Consider the following 21,965-nt stretch of genomic DNA (forward strand, 5'->3'; position numbering starts at 1 on the left):
GACCTAGAGTCAGGAAGACTTGAGTTTGAATCCAGCTTCATAAACATTTTATTAACTGTGTGACTCTGGATAAGTCCCTCATCCTCTGTTGGCTTCAGTTTCTTCATCTGTAAAATGGAGATAATAAAAGCACCTACCACTCAAGGTTGTCATGAGGATAAAATATTTATAATATTTTATAATAATATAAATATTTGTAATGTTGATAATATTAAAAATGGGCAACTAGGTGGCACAGTGGATAGAGTGCCAGGCCTGGAATCAAGAAGACTTATCTTCCTGAATTCAAATCCAGTCTCAGATACTTATTAGCTATGTGACCCTGGGCAAGTCACTTAACCCTGTTTGCCTCAGTTTCCTCATCTGTCAAAAGAACTGGAGAAGGATATGGCAAACTACTCCAGTATCTTTGCCAAGAAAATTTCAAATGGGGTCAGAAAGAGTCAGACACAACTGAAAAACAACTGGACAATAAATACTACAAATATTAACATAAGTAATATTTATAAAGCACTTTGTAAACCTTAAAGTTCTATATAGATGCCCCCCCAAATAATAATATAAATTTGTTTATAAAACGTTATGGGGACTTCTGGAAGCCAAGATGGTAGAGTAAGCAGTAAGTTGCCATAACTCTCCCATATTCACCTCCAAACAACCATAAAATAGCACTCCCAAATAAACCCTGGAACAGCAGAACCAGCAAAAAGATGAAGTGAAACAATTTTTTAATCCCAAGAAACTTGGAAGATAGACCAAAAAGGTCTATCTCACTTGGGTAAAATGGCAGCGTAGGCCACGATAGGAAGGGTCCCAGCAAGCCAGCAGCAAGCCCCACCTCAGCAAACCAGCAGGAGATTCTGAGCCCAAGTGTGGTGGAGCAGGCAAATGCCAATGCCAGGACCCCTCACATGCCTCAGCATAGCCAGGAAAACAAGTAGATTCCAGCGCAGTGAAGCAAAATGTGCTTTAGCATAGCCCTGGGCAAATAGGTAGCCTCTAGGCCATATAACAGGCAGTATACCCCTGGGGAAATGCAGAAACACTCCACCAGCCTCAGCACATGCCAGACACCAGCACTAGGACCCCAGCTCAGCACCAGGAAAGCTGCCACACCCTTACTGCTTCCTGCAGAGCCAGCCACTCCCCAACCCACCCCCTCAGTGCAGCAACTGACATGAGGGTCCCCTGTGGGCCTCAGGCCAACATCAGTACAGCACCAGGTAAACAGGCAGGGCCTATAGCCATTGACACAAGAAAACTGAGAGACTGTCCCTTCCACCCCTGGAGCAGAGCTCAAATTTAAAAGAAAGGAAAAAGGCCGAAAAAGATGAGCAAAGACCAACAAAAAAAGAATCTGACCATAGAAAGTTGTTATGGTGACAGGGCAGATCAAGACACAAACTCATAAGACAACAATGGCAAAACACCTATGGGCAAAACTCCAAAGAAAAACGGGAAGTGGTCTCAAGCCCAGAAAGAATTCATGGAAGAGCTCAAAAAGGAGCTCAAACATCATATAAGAGAGGTAGAAGAAAAAATGGGAAAAGAAATGAGAGTGAGGCAAGACAATTATGAAGAAAAGAGTCAACAGCTTGGAAAAAGAGAACAACTGCTTAAAAAGTAGAATTGGCCAAATGGAAAAGGAGGTAGAAAAATCCACTAAAGAAAACAACTTCTTAAAAGTACAATTGGCCAAATAGAAAAGGAGGTACAAAAACTGAGGAAAACAACTCCTTAAAAGTTAGAATCGGGCAAGTGGAAGCTAATGACTCTATGAGACATCCAGAATCAATCAAACAAATTCAAAAGAATGAAAAAAATAGAAGAAAATGTAAAACACTTCATTTGAAAAACAACTGACCTGGAAAATAGATCCAAGAGAGACAATGTCAGACTCATTGGATTACCTGAAAGCTGTCATCAAAAGGAGGACCTGGACAGCATCTTTCAAGAAATTATCAAGAAAAAGTACCCTGATATCTTGGAACCAGAGGGCAAAATAGGCATTGAAAGAATCCACCAATCACCTCAGGAGAGAGATCCCAAAATAAAAATTCCAAAAAATGTTATAATCAAATTACTGCACTATCAAGTCAAGGAAAAAGTACAAATGGCCAGAAAGAAACAGTTCAAATATTGGGGAGTCACAATCAGGATTACACAGGACATGGCAGCTGCAACATTATAGAATCTGAGGTCGTAGAACATGATATTCCGCACGGCAAAGGAGCTAGGACTACAACCAGGAATCACCTACTTGGCAAAATTAAGCATAGTACATCAAGGGAAAAAATTGTTATTCAATGAAATATAGGAGGATTTCAAGTTTTCATAAGAAGACCAGAACTGAGTAAAAAAAAATGATCTCCAATATCAAGACCCAAGAGAAACCTAAAAAGGTAAGAAGGGAAAAGAAAACACAAGGGATTCAATGGAACTGAACTGTTAACATCCCTACATAGGAAGATGATACTTGTAATTCTTAAAAATTCTACCACTAATAGCATAACTAGAAGGAATATACATAGAGGGTACGGGTATAAGGTGAATTTGAGGGAATGACATAAAAAATAAGAGATGAGAAAGAGGAGCACAGTGAGGGCAGAAGGAAGGGAGAGGTAAAATGGAGTAAATTATTTCACATGAAGAGTCATGAAAAACCTATTTTAGTGGAGGAAAAGATGAGAGGGAAGGTGACAGGCATCGCTTGAACCTTACTCTTATCAGTATTGGTTCAACCCAATCAGTTGAATATAGAAATCTATTTTACCCAACAGAAAAGTAGAAGGGGAGGAGATTAAGTAAAGGAGGAGGGACTAACAGAAGGGAGGGCAGACCAGGGGAGGCAGTAGACAGAAGCAAAACACTGTCAAGGAGGGAAAGGGTAAAAGGAGAGAGAGGACAAACAGGAGGAAAAATAGGATGGAGGGAAATACATAGCTGGTAATCATAACTGTGAATGTGAATGGCATGAAGTCTCCCATAAAACAGAAGTGGATAGCAGAGTGGATAAAAAACCAGAATCCTACAATATGTTGTTTACAAGAAACACATTTGTAGCAGAGAGACACACACAGAATAAGGGTAAGGGGATAGAGCAGAATCTGTTATGCTTCAGCTTAAGTAAGAAAAAGCAGGGGTAGCAATCCTGATTTCAGACAAAGCAAAAGCAAAAGTAGACCTAATTAAGAGAGATAAAGAAGGAAACTATATCATAGAAAATGAAGTAATGGCAATACTAAACATATGTGTACCAAGTGGCATAACATCCAGATTCTTAAAGGAGGACTTAAGTGAGTTACAGGTTTGTGACCAAACAAGAGATAGAGAACATTATGAAATGTAAAATAGATAATTTTGATTATATTAAATTAAAAAGCTTTTGCACAAACAAAACCAATGCAGCCAAGATTAGAAGGAAAGCAGAAAACTGGGAAACAATCTTTACAGCAAGTATCTCTAAAAAGGCCTCGTTTCTCAAATGTATAGAGAACTGAGTCAAATTTATAAGCCATTCCCAAATTGATAAATGGTCAGAGAATATGAACAGGCAGTTTTCAGATGAAATCAAAGCTATCTACAGGCATATGAAGAAGTGCTCTAAATCACTTTTGATTAGAGAAATGAAAATTAAAACAACTCTGAGGTACAACATCATACCTATCAGATTGGCCAATATGACAGAAAAGGAAAATGATAAATGTTGGAGAGGATGTGGGAAAATGGGGACACTGATATACTGTTGGTAGAGTTGTGAAGGGATCTAGTCATTCTGGAGAGCAATTTGGAACTAGGCCCCAAGGGCAACCAAACTGTGAATACCTTTTGATCCAGCAATACCACTGCTAGGTCTGTATCCCAAAGACACACTCCCAGTACTAAGCATTTTGAGACTCCCTACTTTGAAGTAGGCTACTGCCAAAGATTTAAAAGTGGCAGTCTTATATTCAAATCTCCCTGTTTTAGGGTCCGTGAGGACTTTGTATTCTTCACATAACTAAAATGTACCCTTCTAATGGTCTTTTAAGGACAGGATTTTAATATGCTATCTTCAAATAATTCATGTTGCAAATATGTTACTATAGTTTGATATCATAAAGAATAAACACATAAAATTTCTCATTCTTATTTCAAAGAAACCAAAAACCTCCCTCAAACTTTTCTTTCCAACATGCTTAAACTTTCTTCCTTCTTTTCCTCACCTACCCTTTCAGTGGTCTTGAAAACCACACCTTTCTTATTTCCTTCATATTCTTCTCCTAAACTATCTTTTACTTGCTGAATTCCTAAATTCTCATTTCAGTTGTGTCCCAGACTATAGAATTAATCTTTATGACACTGAATTTCTCCTTTATAATTTTAGCACACATTGTTAAGCAAAACCAGTGACTTACTAAAATTTTTACTTCCTAAATTGCATGGTTTATTTCAACTTAGGTGACTTTGCCATTAGTTTATCTATAACAAACTTTCTTGAATTATTGCTAATTAGTTACAATTCTGTTATTCTCTAGGAGATGAAAGCACCTCATCTTTCTTTCACTCTCCTGTAAGGGGAAAGAGGCTTATAATGCACAATCCTAGTCCTAATCTGGCTGCAAACTTTCATTAAGATGTTCTTAGCAAAAAAAAGAAAAAGAAAAAAAAAGATGTTTTTAGCAGTTATGAAAACCTTTAACAGAATACAAAAGCCTGTTCTATCCAAGTAACAATTAAGTTCTGTCACATTATCCACAGAAGTAACACAAAGTATTTTTCTAAATTAAATTTCACTTCCATCCACATTGCTCCCTTAAATAAGCTTCTCTTTTTGTGGGCAAGAAGTAAAACAATTCTTAAACATTTAAATTGTAAACTTGCTCTGAAACTTAGGCCAAACTGACTTCCCCTTCTTTGACCTACAACCATGTGATATGTTGAGTAGCTCTCATATACATCTATGGTGATCCTCCTAATTTGTCTACCCTTCTTATGCCACTTAGGGCAGAACCAGGAAAGAGTTAATAGGTAATTACTAAGTGTCACATCTATTTAAGATGTAAGCTGCAACCTTTTTTTTTTTTTTTTTTTTTTACTTTTGAACTTCAGTGATACTGTTTTCAAACCTGCTTCTTTCTAATCAGCAAATTGACCTTCCTCTCTTAGCTGTGAGATAATAAATCTGACACTCCTCAGGGGAAAAGTAATAAAAGGTCCATTTAACATTCACGGTTATGTTCTTAATTTCCTTAAAACAAAATGTTAACCCAAAACTTGCTAGAATATTTTAACATTCATAAAAACATTCAAACCGCATTTTGGAAATTTATAGTAGAGAACTTACATTTTAGTCACAAACTCAGTTTTTAATTAGTTTATGATATAAATTGGGGGAAAGATCCTGCTTTCCTTATCTGTGTTTCTTGTCTGCCTTCTAACTTGAACACAGTTAAAAGATAGAAAGAGATTTTTTTTTCCCCAAGAAAAATTTTCTCTTTACTCTTGCTGTTCAGGAAAAAAGCTAGTTTGACTTTTAAACCTAGATAATATGTCAAAAGAGACACAGAAATATTTACTGGCACAGTCTTGCTCCTTATCTTCACTAGAGATTTATAAGGGTTAAGCCTCTGGTGGCTGGTCAAGCTGTTTTAAAACACTATCCTTCTGGCTGTATGCCAAAGCACATACTTGAAAGCCACACAGAAGCACAGACTAACAAATATAGGGCTAACCACAAGCAGGTTTCTACTCTCAGTTGGTTTACTAGATGTCTCCAAATATCATGCTATAGACACAGAGACACTCGCAGACACAAAGCTCCTAAGAAATTAATGTGTGTAAAAGATCCCTTGTCAGACTGATTCTGGGACTTTCCTCTGTATATTTTGATTACCACTTTCCCCCAGTTTCCCCTGATGTAGGCTGAGGGCTCTCTTGAAGAAAGAGAACCTTCCTCTGGGTATCCAGGGTCTTTCCTAGGAGAATGAAAATTCTCCAAGGCTTGAATTCTCCAAGGCTTTAGGCCTTCCTCTAAGAGTTCTCTTTGGGGAACAAGAAAAACTTGTCCAAAACTTTAGAACAAGGCTCTGAATTCTTTAAGTCTTGAAAAATCAAGGTCTTAGACCTTCCTGTAGTTCTTAGGGGATCTCCATGGGGAACCAAAAATAAATTCTCCCAGGAAGTACCTAAAGGGTTTTTTTCAGGTTTTTATATTGCCAATTATTTCCAAATCATCACACTGAACACAAAGAGCACCCTAAGGCAGACATAGACAAAAGGCTGCAACTTTTCCCAACAGAGTGTCTATCTTAATCTCAGAGTCAAAACTGGAATTTGAGGTCAAGGGGAGAGCCAGATTTTCACTTACAGTTCTCCAGGAGAAGCCTCCCTTCCAGGTGGAAAAATTTCACCAGGGAATGCTAAAAATAAAAGGGTGAGGAGAGTGCTTTCCAGAGGACTTAAGGGGGATTAACCTCTTTCCTCCAATCCTGCTGCTGCCACCAACTGCCTCAATAAAATAAAGGTAAACTAAGATGCAGAGTTCCAACTTTTACCAATTTATTATTAGAGTACAAATCTTTTAATAAAGTGGGTTAAATAGCTAGCTCAGGCCAAAAGATCCAAAGAAGGAAGTACACCTTGTTAGAAGCATAGAAAAAAAGAACAGAATAGGGTAGTTGAAAAAAATAGTACAGTTGGTTAAAGGGTTGGAAGTGTCATGGGGTTGAGGACATCATGATTGGTTATATTAAGAAGAGTGGGCCAACACTCATGTGGGGCCAGCAGCCCTGCTGTTTCTTAGAGGAATGCTTTATTGATTTATGGGACCCATCTGTATCCTGAGGCCACTGATAGTGGACCAGGGATAGCAGACTCCCTGGCTCCTGTGAGGGAGATAAGGCTCTCTTCAATTAGGGAAGGATAGGCAAGGATGGACAGTGTACCTTATAGAAATGTACCAGGTCAGCTTGTAGGCCTTCAAAGACAACAGATGGATGTCATGGAGTTTTTCAGTTGGTGAAGTTTTGAGGGATAACAAGTTTTCTTTTAATTAACTCAGAAAAGTAGTTAAACTCCTTTGGCCAAGAAATGTTCAATGTTTAAGTCCACTTGCAAGGTTAAAAATAGGGAACCAGACTCCCTAATGTCCACCTGCATCCCTCAAGGATAGCAGATTTCCTTGAGGCAAGAATAAAACAATGATTTTCTGGAGAACTGAACTTTAAACTTATCTCATAGGCAGAGAGACAAAGAAATGTGGCTTTGAGCAATCATATAAAATAGGGCAGCATTACAGAACAGGGTTAATTAATTATGCAATAGAATCAATTATAAAATGATATAGAATTAATTTAATTTTCTCCCCTTTGTAATTTTTCTGCATGTTTTTCTACAAAGAATCTACCCAATGTACTGTTGGCCTTCCTATATATAGGTCTTTGGATGTTTTGTGAGTACTAAGGGAGTAACTGGACTGTCTATCTGTTATCCCTCAGTTGTGCAGACTACTGGCTCGATTCCTTTTCCAGTCAGATGTTGCTTTTTTTTCTTTCATTTTTAGTTTTTTTTAGTTTAGTTTTCTTTCATTTTCAATTCCAAATCCTCTGCTTCCCTCCATCCCCTCCTTCACTCATTGAGAAGGCAAGCAATAGGATACTTATTATACATGTAGCTCACCTCTCAAGAGTAGGGCTTACTATTTTCTCTAAGACTGATGATCTAAGACTTAGAATCATAGAGCATTATTGGGAAAACATTGGTATTAAAAAGTGGAATCTTTGCTTCAGAGAGCAACTTTGGACAGTTAAAAGCACTGTGTGATTTCCCAAATAAAGTCCACCCCACCCTCTTTCTTATATCACAGTTCCAAGCTCCAAATCGTTGTCCATCTTTACCAAATGTATGTGTATTGGTATTTCTCTCTTTGTGTGTGTGTGTGTGTGTGTGTGTGTGTGTGCACATATGTATATATACTGGCATACTAATTCACCAGACTGACCAACTGCATATCACAATTTGGACAATAGACGTTTTTCACCCGTTTGATTTTTCCCGTATGAATTTTAGGTCAATCTCCTTTGAATAATCGTGGATCTCTTTGAGGAGGTGCTGTTATATTCTGAAGCTTGGTGTAGCTCAATTTCATCTGCAAACAAGAGCATCTTGAAATCCTTCTCATCTATAGGGAATTTCTCTTTCATTTGGGACCTTGATACAAAAGCAATGGTGAACAAATGCTTTTGGGCTGTATACATTACACCATCTCACTTGACAGTAATCAGAGGGTACTTGAGCAGTTATCTCTGGTTTCTCTTAATAAAGAATGTTATGTGACATGCATGAAAGACTCCTTAGGAGAGGTGGAGAGCCTTTAAGGCTGTATTTTGCTCTGTGAATCAATACCTTTTGGGAGATCAGGCGGAATTAATAAACAATAAACACAGTGGGATCTTACCGCTAACCTATGCCACTAGAGCCCATAAGCCATTCAGCTCTGCATTCCCTAGGATCTAGCATCCTTGTCTTCCCAATTATTTTCCTCTCCCCCTTCACTTCCCCATGTAATGGTTCTCAGCTGAGAACCTTGCTTCATGTTTCACAGAAAAAATGGAGGCTTTTCACTGTGAGCTCCCCTCTTTTACCTTATTCCTCATTTCCTATCACTCACATGCCTATCCCCTCCTTTATCCTTTTCTCACAAGTTAACATGGCCTCATTCCTTACCAAGGCTAACTCTTTTACCTGCTCAAGTGATCCTGTTCCATCCCATCTCCTCCAACAGATTCCCTCTCTGTCATTCCACTCTTTCACTTTCAATCTCTTCCTGTCTACTGGCTCTTTCTCCCCTACCTACAAACATACCCATGTCCACTATTGTTCTTTATCTTTTCTGGCCTTTATGGCTAACCTCTTCAAAAGGGCCTGCCTCCACTTTCTTTCTTCTCACTCTCTTACAATCTGACTTCTGACCTCACCATTCCACCTAAATAGCTGTCTCCAAAGTTAAATTGCCAAATCCTATGGCCTTTTCTCATTCCTCATCCTCCTTGACCTCTCTGCAGTGTTTGACACTGTTGATCACACTCTCCTCCTTGATACTTCCTTCTTTCTATTGGGGACACCATTCTCTTCTCCTATCTATCTTACCCCTCCTCAATCTCCTTTGCAGATCCCCTTCAGTTGATGCCTTCTAGCTTTACGTGACCCTCAGGGCTCTGTCCTGGGCCTTCTTCTCCTCTTCCTCTATACTACTTCACTTGGTGATCTTATTAGTTCCTGTGGATTTAATTATCATCTCTATACTGAAGATTCTCAAGTCTGCTATCCTGCCCCAAGCTCTCTGCTGACCTCCAGTCTCTCATTTCCAATTGCCTTTCAGACATTTTGAACTGGAAATTCAGCAGACATCTTAAACTAAACAGGTCCAAAACAGAACTCATAGTTTTTTCCCCTAAACCCTCCTCTCCTCCCCCGTCCTTATTATTGTTGAGGGCAGTACCATCATCCCAGTCTCTTAGACCCAAAACCTAGGTGTTGTCCTTGACTTATCTACCATCCCTCCTATCCAGTCTGTTGCCAAGGCCTGTCAGTTTCACCTTTAACCATCTCTCCAATAAGCCTCTTTTTCTCCTCTGACACTGATTCTACTCTGGTGCAGGCCCTCATTACCTCACTGCTGCCTGCCTTAGGTCTCTCCCCACTCCAATCCATTCTCCATTTAACCATCAAAGTGATTTTCCTAAAGCACAGATCTGACCATGTCACTCCCCTACTCAGCAAACTCTCTGTTACCTCCAGGATCAAATACAAAATGCTCTGTTTGGCATTCAAAGCCTTTCATAACCTAGCCCCCTCTTACCATTCCAGTCATTTTACACCTTACTCCCCATCATGTACTGTTTGATTCAGTGACACTGGCCTCCTTACTGTTCTAGGAACAAAATATTTCATCTCTTGGCTCCTGAATATTTTCTCTGACGGTTGCCCCTGCCTGCAACATTCTCCTTCCTCATCTATGTCTACTGGTTTTCTTTAAGTCCCAAATAAAATCCCATCCCCAACCCCTCTAATTCAGTTGGCTTCCTTCTATTAATTATTTTTTATTTTTCCTGTATGTAGGTTATCTGTATATATTTGTTTGCTTGTTATCTCCCATGTTACGTTGTGAGTTCCTTGAGGATATCAACTGTCTTTTGCCTCATTTTGTATCCCAGCTATTTAGCCCAGTGCCTGGTACATAGTGGGCACTTAACAGATGTTTATTGACTGTCTTCTAGCCATTTCTAATTCTTTAAATAGTGCTTCAAGGTCTGATTTGAATCCAAATCTGGCAAATCCGGTTACTGATGATTAAAATAAATTGGTGTAGACATACAAATAAATTAGTTTCATTTTCTGACTTGGACCAGCAGTTTTGCCTAGGAATGCTTTAGTGATAATGTGTTTCATTTGAGTTACATGCCAAGTTGCATGCCAAGCTTTCTGTGGACCTGTTATCATTTCCAGGGAAAGTATCTTCCTGACTTGGAATCAGGAAGATATGGGTTTGATCTCATGAATTTAGACACTTTTTGTGAGTACGGTCTGCAGCACGTCCACAGACCTTCTCCCTCTATACAATTCTTGTTGGTGGCTTTCCATAAGCCTCTGTAGAGAGTCTCCCCACCGTGTATCAACCATACAGATAACTGAATAGAATTAGTAGTCACATCCTTCCGAATAATACTGCCCAGTTAAGGAAATCCCTTGATTTAAAAAGGAAATATTAATTTTGACACGTTTTCAAAGATAAGATATAAGTATAGATTAAAAATATGTTGTGTTACCACAGACTACTAGAAAGAAGAAGTGAAAAGTAGATCTAGTTGGCTAATCATTAGAGTAGCAATTTTAGTGATTAGTTGTGCCTATGACATAGTACAGATTCTCATATTAGAAAAACATGGTGTTATATGACAATGAATTGAGTAATGTGAATAATAAGGCTCTATTGGCATGAATGAACAGTAATGGTAGACAAATGCATCTGGACAACATCTATGAACCAAAAAGATTTTTTTTTCCTGTCATTAATCTTAACCATCATTTTTCACAACAAAATGGGGAAAACATGGTGTGCTTAGGAAAGATTGATGTATTTAACGAGCACAGGAATTTGTAGTCAATCAATCAATAAGTTTTTATTAAACCCTGGCTAGTTGCTGAGGATTCAAATACAATAAATGAGAACATCCCTACTGTCAAAGACCTTACATCTGAATGGGGAAAGACAATAGGAAATATATAAATATAAATAGAAGTATAAAACAAATTAATATAAAGTAGTTAAATATAAGGTAATGAGTTCAGAGATTTAGGAAAAGTTTCACGTAGATGGTGATACCTGACTTGCATTTTTAAGGAGAAGAAGAATTCTGTGGGGTCAAGGTAAGAAAGGAAGTATGTTCCAGGTATGGAGGACAGCTAATGCAAAGGGGGTGAGCCAGGTGATGGAGTGCCTTGTGCAAGAAACGGATGAAGAATTGAAGCTCAAGGAAGAGACTAGGGCTGTGTATATTAAAAAAACTGGGAGTCATCAGCATAGAAATGATCATTTTACCTATGGGAGCTAATGAATACACCAAGAGAGAATGTAGAGAAGAAAGAGTTGGGGACCTAAGAAAGAGCCTTGAATAACACCCAGTTTAGAGGCATGACCTGAATGATGAACCAATAAAGGAGCTTGAGGAGGAGTAGTTAGGCAGGGTGGGAGGAGAATAAGAGAGCAATGTCATGAAAACCCGGAGAGGAGAGAGTGAAGAGTGAAATGAAGTAGGTAGGTCAAAAGGTATGTGAAATGTTACGGTTCCCAAAGCCAAGGGAATAAAAGGGAACATGTCTTAAACAATTGAGTTTGATTTTGTTTCAGTTCCTGGTTTATCTCTCTTCCTCCCCCTCCCAGTACCATGCAAAGTTCTGGAGGAAATGGATGTAATTAAGAGTTCCCAATCAGTCTGTTACTGCTACAACCAACTTGCCCAAATGGAATGGAAATACATTTGGTCAACCATCCAGGTAAGGCTCTTCCTTTAAATCATAAACGCAGAGGTAAAATACAAAAACAGAAAACGGATTTTGTAATAGAACCGCATTTTGATGTTGAAGATGAACTGCCAAGTTAGCAAGCAAACTTGAGTATTTTGCGGCTGGCACTCTTCTCATCACTGGGTCTGCCTTATTCCCAGTGCTGAAGAACAGCAGAGAACACAGCATACATTGGCAGCAGTGGAATTATCATGAGTTAATTCTTATGGAGCTGTCCATCACCATCTGCTTTGCTCTATAGCAGATGAGTCAGGAAGGATCTGAGATCTGATACTGATCCCTTTCTAGTAGGCAAGGGGAGGAAGGGAGAACTGGTATTTTTTTCTTTACTTAAAAAAATGATCCAATCTCTGCTTTTTATTCTATTAAAAAAACATGAATCCTGCTCTCTTATAGACCTAACAAATGCCTCCCATCTTTTATTACCTGGTGCTGTATTGATTAGCAAAATTATCAGAAAAGGGAATGCTTGGCTGCAGTGTATGTCCTCTTATTAAAGCACCTGCCCATGGAAAATACCCAGGATTTCAGTGTTACGTTACTATATGTTTTTTCTTCTTAATTATTTGATCCTGGATTCTCTTTGTAATGCTCCATTACTGTTGCCTTCTGTTTTAAAGAAACTGACAACTCACTCTCTCTCTCTTTCTCTCTCTTTCCCTCTCCCCCCCCTTTATCCCTCCCTCTGTCTCTCTCTCTTCCTTTTTTGATAGGTGAAAATTACCAGCTCAGACATGCTCAGCATTGTCTTTCCCATAGAAGAACATAATTGTCAGCATCCAGAAACTATCCTTGCTTTTATCAAGTGTACAATTCATATCTTTGGGAAACCAAAGGAATCTAATGATATAACCATTAATATTAATCCATATAAGAAGTCCATGTGTTTCTATGTGAAGTCTGCCAAAAAAATATTTGCCTATACATTGAGGGTGAATCGAAACAGTAAGTTGAGTTTTTTTTTAAATTTACATGATAATGATAATATTTAATCCATCATTTTATCATAATTAACTATCTAGATTAAACACTTATGAGGTAACATTTGAATACATTTTGCCCCAAATCTTGATGTTTTCTTTTTTTTTTTATTTTTAGTTGTGGATGCAAAACTCTTTCTTGTGTTTGTGATAGGGATATTCCTGTTCTTTAAAGCAAAGACCTTGAGTAGGTAAGTGAAGCTTCTTTATTAATTTTATCAGCAAGCATAACTTGGAACTTTTAAAAATTTCAGTTATCTTTATTTCATCAATTTCATATTTTCCAAAATTCACTTAAATTCAGCAAATTTTTATTAAGTGCCAACTGTATACAAGTCACTATGCCAGGTATGGATATATTATGTCACATCCAGAGCCTCACAATGACTTTGAGGTTGATTCTATGTACTTTAGAGAGCTATGTTTCCTATTTTTGCTCATTTGCAAGTCTTCCCTTAGTACTCATTCATTCATTCAGAGAGATAAAATTACTTGCCCATGATCATAAAGATATTAAGTGTCAGAATGGTAACTTGAACTTAATTCTTTTTGAATCCAAGTTTTTGCTTTTTTTTTTTTTTTTTTTTTTTTTTGGTTAGGCAGTGGGGTTGAGTGACTTGCTTAGGGTCACACAGCTAGTAAGTGTTATGTGTCTGAGGCCGGATTTGAACTCAGGTCCTCCTGAATCCCAGGCTGGTGCTCTTATCCACTGCACCACTTAGCTGCCCCTGAATCCAAGTTTAAAGCTTTTGTTTGTGACAACACAGTGCAGCCAAAACTTATTTGAGTAAAGGATGAAAATTTCTTCACCACCTCTGTGCCTTCACTCTTTTTATCTTGCCTATCAGGAAAGGAGCTGTTCCATTTAAATATATTGTATAAATAATTGAAGCTTATCTCTTAAAAGACCAATTTTCAAAAATTTAACCATTTTGGAGGTAAGTCTTTGTCAGATGATTGCTTATTTTCCTGTTTTATCAAACAGAGCACATAGTTTAACTTTTCCTACTGATTCAAGGTCATAATGAACATCAATTATTGTATAGTATATTTTCACAATCTGTTCATTGTTTTAGGGGTTTTGGACCCTTCCAAAAATGGTTCCATGGTGCTGTGCTTTTTTTTTTTTTTTGGCAAGGCAATCGGGGTAAAGTGGCTTGCCCAGGGTCACACAGCTAGTGAGTATCATATGTCTGAGGCGAGATTTGAACTCAGTCCTCCTGACTCCAGGACCGGTACTCTATCTACTGCATCACCTAGCTGCCCCCCCCCGGAGCTTTGCTTTTAAAATTATTTTGTGTATTTCCTGTAATTCTTCTATCTTCTCCATAGTTGGGTATCACTCCCTGTCAGTGTGTCCTTATGGCTTCTATCTGATGCCTATTTCATATAGTTCATAGGTCTTAAATCAGTAGAGTTGAGATGGATTCCATGCCCATCCATCCTATGGAATAAAAAGATAAACTGTGTGATAACTACCATTCTTTTTCCCCTCTCTACTGAAAGATCTTTTTGCTTTGTGTTTGGGGGTATGTAATAGATGACTGAGTTTGCCAGAACCCTGAGCTCTGCATAATTGGGTCTAATTACATTATGACCCCAATTCTCAGTCATTTCTAGTGAAAGAACTTTCCCTGCTAATATTTTAGTTCTTAGATGCCCATCCTGCTTAACACGTTAATCAGTTATAAATTTTAACTCTGTCTCATATTTCATTTTAAATATGTGCTATGTTATGCATCAATAATATATTTCTATTTAACATATAAAATCACAGGGTTTTTGCAAAGGCAAGCAAATAATAGTAAATTTCAGTCACCGGTTAAATTCCTGTTAAACAAAGAGAGATGTGTTTAATATGATCCACCTCTCGAGTGTTTAGTTTTTCTTTTAGGATTTTATTTTTGACTACCTGAGTATGGTTCAAATGTCTGTGTTTTACACTTGAAAATAACTGTTATCAGGTAAATAGTATGTGACTGTTTGTCCTTGACAGGAGTACTGTTTTCTATTATTCTGCTGGAACTGTGCTGGGCATTCTTATGACCTTAGTCTTTTTCCTGCTGTTCATGAGAAGATACATTCCCAAGGTAGGTGTGCTATTTATAAAACTAAAAATGGAAGTCTTGATGTGCTGAGCTTCAGGACTTGGGTGGGGAAAGGTTATTTCATTCATTTGATCCTACCAGTTCCTAATTCCATACTGTGTTGCCTTATTCTAGAAGCTCTTTAAAATGTGTGGACTTTCAACATATATAGTAGAAAATCTCATTATTTTTCAGCAACTGAAATAAGTTTATAGTTTTGATATTCCTTTTGACACTATCTTTCAGGTAATCCTTTTCTTTCCCCCTTCAGGTAAAATTAAATCCCACACTAAAATTCTCTCCCATATTGAAAAGTGTGGGGCATAGCACAACATCATCACTTCAAGGCTTTAAATTACAGTTTTCCCACACCAGGCCATGTTTTCCTTGGTAGTAGGTCACAGCACATTTTCATACCATCTTGGTATGTGTTCATTTAGCAATCAACATGTCTTCATTGTTATGGGGGAGAAAAGGATTTGACATCAAAGAACCTGAGTTCAAATCCAGGCTCCTCCATTTATTCCCTGTTTGATATTGGATGAATCACTCCACTTGTCCGGGCCGCATTGTCCTCATCTGTAAAATGAGGGATTGGATGAGATCCAGGGGTTATTAACGTTTTCTGTGTCACAGATCCTTTTGGCAGTCTGATGATATCTATGGATTCCTTCTCAGGATAATGTTTTAATTTCATAAAATAAATTACATAAGATTACAGTTATTGACTACAATGCAATTATATTGAAATATAGTTATCCAAATATCTAAAGAAAAAAACAGACAAGTTCCCAGACCCCAAATGAAGTATACAGGGACTAGGCAGTTTCTAAGGTCTAAGGCCAATCTAAGTCTGCGCCCCTGTGGCCATGTTATAGTTAGTTCAGTCAAAGCCCTAACAGACAGCAGCTGCCTCATCAAAGCTGATAAAACTTTGCCTCTATCCTAGTTTAGGTTGAGACATCAGGGGATCCATAATTTCGTTATTGTAGGCACTCCCCCAACAATGCAGACCACATACCATCTTTACTTTCTCATCCAGGGGTAATCTCATCCATAAATCCTACAACATAGGTCATTCTCCCAGTGTGCTGGTGGCATTCCTCTAGGTACTAATGGAGTACATGGACTATCTGGCAGTTACCCTTCGTTGTGCCTATATGATTATGTACATTTCTCTGATGACATCTTTTATGCCATTTCTCCCATTTAACTCTTCATAGTTGATGTGTTATATAGCCTGTTTGTGCCTGCTGGGTGCCATCTGTTGCCCTTTGGTTTTGGAGATTGTGATAGTCCATGGCTCACAACCATGTGGTACCACCTGAAGAATATTGTTTAAAAAAGTTAAATCTTTGTTTCAAAAAGAAGCTTGAAGTCATTAAAATCCCTGTGTAATGGGTGGGAGCAATCCAGATTGTGCTTCTTCTCTTCTTCAGTCTGGGCCCATTTCATCGTCTATCTGCAGTGTCTCCCCAAGATAACTTAAGTCAGTGACTTAATCAACAGACATTTAGTAAGCTATGTGCCGTGCATTGTGCTAAATGCTGGGGATATAAAGAAAGTAAAAAAAAAAATCTGGTCCCTGTCTTCTCAAGGAGCTCACATTCTAATGGCAGAGACAACATCTTACTATCTAGGTACATGCAAGATGATACCGTTTTCTTAAAAGAAATCTGAAAGGAAAAAACCTAGCAGCTGGGGAGACGAGGAAAGGCTTCTTAGTAGAAGATGGAATTTGAACTGAGACCTGAAGGAAACGAGGGAAACATAAGAGGCAGAGATGAAGGGACAGAGTGTTCCAGGCCTGGGGGGTAGCCAGTGCGAAGTCACCAACATGGAGCTAGTCATGGGATCAGCATTATATGTTGGTGATTCACTAACCCTAACCAGTTTTATGTATCATAGCCTGGAGAATAGATATTCCTCATCTATAGAAAACTGTGGGTAGTAAGGCCAAACTCTTTTGAGTGATTATAGATGTCATATAGGAGGCTTTACAGGGATCTGGGGCTTGATACAGTCCGCACAATGTCATCAAACAGTAGCCTCTTGAGGAACTCATTTTCTAGGGAATCTCTCTTCCATTTAGACTCCATCTTAGACATCCTCCATGATGGTGACAATACCTTTTATAGATTTGTCTTTATTTTTTTAATGCTTTTTTTATATGAGTTATCAGAAGGTTGTCAACCAAAGAGCTCTTTCGATACATTCTTCATAGAATATTATATTAGTTTGATGTACTCCTAGAGGATGTCTTTTGGGTGGAGAGTCTTCAAGGCTTTGTTCTATCAAAATACATTTTTTTGGTTTTTGGTGAGGTAGTCAGAATTAAGTGACTTGCCCAGGGTCACACAGCTAGTAAGTGTCAAGTGTCTGAGGCCGGATTTGAACTCAGGTCCTTCTAACTCCAAGGCCGGAGCTCTATCCACTGTACCACCTAGCTGTCCCCAAAATACATTTTTATCATCAGTAAACAATGGGTACATTGTGATCCTTATATTCTTTATACCTTTCCAGTCAATTGCTAATGAAGTCTAATGGAACAGTTGTTTTCATTGAAGGATGAATAAATTGGAACCTTCTTTATCTCTTTCCTTTCACACACAGTATAGCACCTTTGGGGCCCTCATGGTTGGTTGTTGGTTTGCTTCGTTTTACCTCGTATGCCAGTTAATGGAAGAAATAAAGTGGCTCTGGTATGAAAACAAAACGTATATATTAGGTAGGTAAATTGAAAGAAACATACAGACTCTTGTATTTGTGAGACTGAAGAGTAGGCAGAGGGATTGTCCTTGTGATAGTTTTGGACATTAGAAAGAGGCAAGTTTTTGAGAGCCTGTGATACTTTAAAGGGCCAAGCTCTCATGGAGGGGGAGATGGAGAGGGAGGAGCTCCTTCACTAGCACAGATCACAAACTTTCTAAAATTTTGGAAGCTGTGTCCAAGAGCTGCTCTGGCTCTGCAGTGAACCTGGGGATGAACCTCTCCTAGAACTTAGTCTGGTCTTCAGATATCACACACACAGTCCATTAACAAGGCAGTGCACGCAGCTTTCCCTTTTCAAGGTGGGTAGGACTTGCCAGGATTTGGCATAACTTTGAGAGCCTAGGGTTACTTTCATGCTGATATTGATCCCATGTTGATGCATTGCAGTGGAAGAGTTCTGCCAGATTTGTATGAATGTGTTCTCAAGGGCAGAGGCTATTTTCCTATACACATCTTCTACCTTAAAGCAGGTTTTTTTTTTAATGTTTGAGAACAGTTAACTAAAAAACATAAGTGATCTAATATACTTCTATACTAATATAGATATATACTAATATACTAATATTAATATAGCAGTATACTAATATACTAATATACTAATATAATATATTAATTAGAGTGGAACTCCAACCTAAATCCTTGTTGTAGTTCAGAATGCTTCTTTCAGTGTGACTTTATGTCCTTTTTTTTCATTGACATAATATGAAATCATAGTTCACAATTTATGCAGTCACAACTGTTGACATCCTGGTCTGATAATAAAAATTAAGCTGAATTTTACTTCTTTGAAAAATGAGAAAGCTGCTTAGATACCTGTCACTTATCTGGCTCCCTAAGAAATGTTTCAAGTGAAACACCTTGTTCAAAGTCTTTACTGAAGGAATCTACTAAGTACCTTATCTGTTGTGTTGGTGGTCCTGAGGTCTTGAAGGCTATCAAACAGCAAGCATTTATTAAGTGCTTATGATGCAAAGGAAAAAAAAGCCAAAACAATTCCTGCCCTCAAGGAGCTTACATTCTAATAGGATGGCAGCCTTTGCCAGCTGACACAAGTTCTGGAAATTCTTATCAATCTGGAAAGGCTCCAAATATGACCTAAGTGACAGGTTGTCATGGGATCATGGATTTAGAAATGAAGGAAGACTTTTGAGGTCATCTCACTCATTTTACAGTTGAGGAAAGTGAAAACCAGAGAGGATAAATGACTTGCCCATGGTGGCAGAACTGGGATTTGAACCCAGATACTCTGATTCTATAGGCAGGGTTTCTTCCATGACACTACACTGCCTCCCAAGTGTGTATCTGTTGTCTAGGACCATCCTAACTACTTAGAGAAGTTCATCACCATGAGGTTGGTCACCAAGACATTTTTTGACCAAAGCAACTCAAGCAGACAGTTCCACCAAGGGCATAGATTGCAGTCTGCACCAGAAGTGGGAGAATTTACCTACACTAATGAAATCCAAAGTACTGATATAAGTAACTTGGGGCACAGTGCAGAATGGGGAATAGTCTTGGGCATTCATACAAAAAGAAGGTTAATTTGTTGGGTTCAGTTTTTAAACTTTTGCATACTTTAAGCACTTAACTTCTTACAGGAGAATTTAATAATACCTCAGAAGGACCAAGCTGCATCAATTGATGTGGTGAATTTTTTTTTTTAATCTATAAAGCACAGAAAATAAGAGAGAGGATGAAAATTTTTATTTCAAAGTAAAATTTTAATAATATTCTCATGTCACTCGACACACCTCGTTCTCTTACTGTTAACCCACAACTCTGAAGAGCAGTTTTACCTTCGTAGTAAATAAAAGAAAATCTTGGGGATCACAGGGGGTTATCACCCAGAACTTTCAGAGTAACAAGTTGGTTGACCTGAGAAATAAACTAAGATTTCTGCTGGCGTGGAAAACTTCTTGGATGATTATAAAATTCAGCCTCACATCTCAGAACAGCCAGCCAGAGATGTACTTTCTACCTTCATGTTTGGTTTCATCTGGCACTGACAAAGGAAAGTGAAAACACGGATTTCCTAACATTACACTAATGTACATTGTGTTGTCTCAAACCTGTGTGCTTTGTATGTAGTACCTGGGGTCAGGTTTTCCCTGCCATTTTCCAGGTTCCTATACATGTGCTGATTTTTCTACCCTCTTGTACTTTCCCAGGCTACATTCTGACCATGGGATCAATCAGTTTTGCTGCCTGTTATAGACATGGGCCGCTTGTCAAAGAAAGGAGCATAAATGTCTTGATGTGGACGCTGCGGCTTTTATCCTTGGTCATGGTTTACTTTGGCGTCACCACAGCCCAGGTTGCCTATGCAGTGATGGTTCTCCTGATTTCTTCTCAGGGTCTACATTATCCATTCAGAGCTTTCTTTTGTATGGGCAGGTTAGTATATCACTCCAGTGAATTTGACATTATAAACCATGACGGTTTGAAAATACACACATATGTAACATATATTATATCACTATGTCATATATGTATATATGTGTAAGTATACATATATACATACATGTTTGTTTTTCAGTCATGTCTGACTCTTCGTGGCCCCATTTGGGGTTTTCTTGGCAAAGATACTGAAGTGGTTTGGCATTTTCTTCTGCTCATTTTACAGATGAGGAAACTGAGGCAGACAGGGTTAAGTGATTTGCCCGGGGTCACACTGCTAATGTCTGAGACATTTGAACTCAGAAAGATGAGTCTTCCTGACTTCAGGTCCAGAGTTCTACGCACTGTGCTACCATAAACACACCTACATATATGTATGTGTGTGTGTGTGGCAAAGAACCAATTCATCAGCATAATTATTCTCCCTGCCCTTCTCTTTCTTTGATCTTTTTACTCTAAAACAGCAGGAAGTGGGGGAGGAAATGCAGGAATTTGATTCTGTCCAGTGCTTGCCTTTTTATTCAGTGTATTTCTCTGTTTACTAAGGAATTGTGTCTCATCCAGAATGCAGCGACGATAGTTATTTGAAATCTTTTCTTCAGCAGTTCCTTAGTGCTTAGAACTGTTGACTGCTTTAAGATCAACATGTATCTTTCTGAAGGAGAAACTAGTAGAGGCAGATTCATTTTGCAAAGAATTGAGCATTTAGTAGTCCCTTGCCTTTGAATTTTAAGTTTGATCTTTAATCACTTGGTTGTGATTAAAAGAATATAGGATGTACATTAAGAAGAAGTAGGTTCCAGTGCTGACTCTCCCATTCTAACTTGTGACCTTGGACAAATCTGTGGATTTCTCTGGCCCTCAGTTTGCTCATTTATAAAATGAAATTAGATTAGATATTCTTTATGGCAGCTAGGTGGCACAGTGGATAGAGAGCACTGGGTTTGGACTCAGGAAGATTCATCTTCCTGAGTTTAAATTCAGCTTTTTTTTTTTTTTTTTTGGTAAATTCAGCTTTAGATATTTCCTAGCTGTGTGACCCTGGGCAAGTCACTTAACCCTGTTTGCCTGAGTTTCCTCATTTGTCAGATGAGCTGGAGAAGGAAATAGCAAACCACTCTAATATCTTTGCCTCAAATACTCCAAATGGGGGCACAAAGAATCAAACATGACTGAACAACATAGCAATGGTCCCTTTCAGTTCTAAAATTAAATGAATCAGTGATTCAGGCAAAGAAGGACAAGGGGGCTGGTGCATCCCCTACCATCAGCTTCCATGTTCCCATGGGATCAAAAGAACATCAGGAGCTCTATCCTTAGTCTAGGGCATCAGTTCTCAAAGTATGATCCAAGGGCCCCTCGTGGGTCCCCAAAATCCCTTTCAGGGGATCTGCCAGGTCAATACTATTTTCATAATAATACTAAGATGTCTTAACTTGTAATAGATATAACCCACATACACAAAAACTCTTTTGGAGGCCTTCAGTAGTTTTTAAGAGTGCAAAGGGGTCCTGAGACCAAAAAAATTGAGAACTACTGGGCTAGGGCATGTAGGGGGAAAATAGATGCAGTGGGTGGGAAGGTAGTGAAAGGTTCTGTGTGTGTGTGTGTGTGTGTGTGTGTGTGTGTGTGTGTTAGACCTGACTCCCAGTAAGAAAACTCC

At 38.5% G+C, this 21,965-nt stretch overlaps 1 protein-coding gene across 2 annotated transcripts in view; it reads left to right on the forward strand.

Moving 5' to 3' along the window:
• The window catches only part of NEMP2 (nuclear envelope integral membrane protein 2), a 41,230-nt gene that overhangs the window by 14,503 nt on the left and 4,762 nt on the right, over positions 1-21,965 (forward strand). For both annotated transcript variants that reach the window (XM_027865954.1, XM_027865955.1), the window contains exons 2-7: positions 11,924-12,036; positions 12,780-13,011; positions 13,165-13,237; positions 15,043-15,136; positions 17,747-17,861; positions 20,074-20,299. In XM_027865954.1, the coding sequence (XP_027721755.1) occupies positions 11,924-12,036; positions 12,780-13,011; positions 13,165-13,237; positions 15,043-15,136; positions 17,747-17,861; positions 20,074-20,299 (853 nt within the window). The remainder of the gene's footprint in view (positions 1-11,923; positions 12,037-12,779; positions 13,012-13,164; positions 13,238-15,042; positions 15,137-17,746; positions 17,862-20,073; positions 20,300-21,965) is intronic.

Source organism: Vombatus ursinus, unplaced genomic scaffold (genome assembly GCF_900497805.2).
Source record: "Vombatus ursinus unplaced genomic scaffold, bare-nosed wombat genome assembly UNPS02014779.1, whole genome shotgun sequence".
NCBI classification, from domain to species: domain Eukaryota; kingdom Metazoa; phylum Chordata; class Mammalia; order Diprotodontia; family Vombatidae; genus Vombatus; species Vombatus ursinus.